Genomic DNA, 1,460 nt, shown 5'->3' on the forward strand with positions numbered 1-1,460 from the left:
ACACAACAACCTCAATCAAGATGTACCATCTTCAACTATGCAACCATGCAAAATCAAGAGCAACTTTGAGAGGATGGAGGTTGCAATAGCACAACTGTCATCCCAGATTTCAGGGGCAGTCTCCTCCTTCATGGACAGACAAGCACAAACTGACAGAAGGATAGATGCTAATCAAGAAGAATACAGGTCAAATCTGAAAAATCAAGGTGCAGCAATCTCAAAGTTGGAAGCACAAGTGGGGATTTTGTCCAAGCAAATCCCACTTTCCACACACACATTTCCCAGCGATACCATGGCAAATCCAAGAGGGGAATGCAAAGCCATAACTCTAAGAAGTAGGAAGGTTGTAGAGGAAGGAACCCCAAGCAAAGATAATCATGAAAAGGTTGCACCAAAACATGGGAACAAGGATGAAGGGGAGATTCCAGCTTCACCTCCACCAAAACCAGTTTTGAAGTCCTATGTACCAAAGGCATCATACCCATAAAGACTGAGAAAAGATGGGAAGGATGGCCAATTCTCTAAGTTTCTAGAGATCTTCAAGAGGCTCCAAATCAACATACCATTTGCTGAGGCATTAGAACAAATGTCACTCTATGCCAAGTTCTTAAAGGAGCTTATAACCAAAAAGAGAAACTGGAAGGCAAAAGAAACCATAGTATTGACTGAGGAGTGCAGTGCCATCATACAGAAGAAGTTACCTCAAAAGCTGAAAGACCCAGGGAGTTTTTAAATCCCCTGCATCATAGGGGATATCATTATTGAAAAAGCTTTGTGTGATTTGGGAGCTAGCATAAATCTTATGTCCCTAACCATGATGAGAAGGATGAAGATTGAGGAAGCCAAGCTAACAAGAATGGCACTCCAATTGGCTGACAGAACATTTAAGTTTCCACATGGGGTGGTGGAAGACTTGCTAGTGAAAGTAGGAGAATTCATTTTTCCTGCTAATTTCATTGTGCTGGACATGAAAGAAGAGGCCAACACGTCAATTATCCTAGGAAGACCATTTCTAGCTACTGCTGGAGCCATCATTAATGTGCAGAAAGGGGAATTAGTCTTGATATTGCATGAAGAGAAAATGGTCTTCAAAGTCTTTAAAGCAATGAGTTACCCCAAGGAACCCATAGGAGAATGCATGCTGGTATACACCATGGAACAGATAGTTCAAGAAGTCATGGGAAAAGAATAATGTGAAGAAAGCATTGAGCTAGAGCAAGCACCAGATGGAAAACTACCACAAGCAACCATGAGGAACTTAATCATGCCAACTACCACAGACAACAAAGATGCAGAATCACCAAAACTAGAGCTGAAAGCTTTACCACCCAGCTTGAAGTATGCATATTTGGGTGCCAACAACACTTGCCCAGTAATCATAAATTCAAGTCTGAGTAAGGAACAAGAAGAGGAACTTATCCAAGTACTGAGACAACACAAGGATGCCACAGGCTGGACAC

At 41.9% G+C, this 1,460-nt stretch overlaps 1 protein-coding gene across 1 annotated transcript; it reads left to right on the top strand.

Moving 5' to 3' along the window:
- The first annotated feature begins 856 nt into the window (after positions 1-856).
- LOC130980815 (uncharacterized) lies at positions 857-1,192 on the top strand. The gene has a single exon (XM_057904456.1). The coding sequence runs from the start codon at positions 857-859 to the stop codon at positions 1,190-1,192; it is 336 nt and encodes a 111-aa protein (XP_057760439.1).
- Positions 1,193-1,460: the final 268 nt, after the last annotated feature.

The sequence above is a fragment of the Arachis stenosperma genome, chromosome 5 (genome assembly GCF_014773155.1).
Source record: "Arachis stenosperma cultivar V10309 chromosome 5, arast.V10309.gnm1.PFL2, whole genome shotgun sequence".
Lineage (NCBI taxonomy): Eukaryota > Viridiplantae > Streptophyta > Magnoliopsida > Fabales > Fabaceae > Arachis > Arachis stenosperma.

Bases quoted from the DNA above. Each gene is read 5' to 3' on its own strand.
- LOC130980815 (XM_057904456.1), top strand. From the start codon at position 857: ATGGCACTCCAATTGGCTGACAGAACATTTAAGTTTCCACATGGGGTG.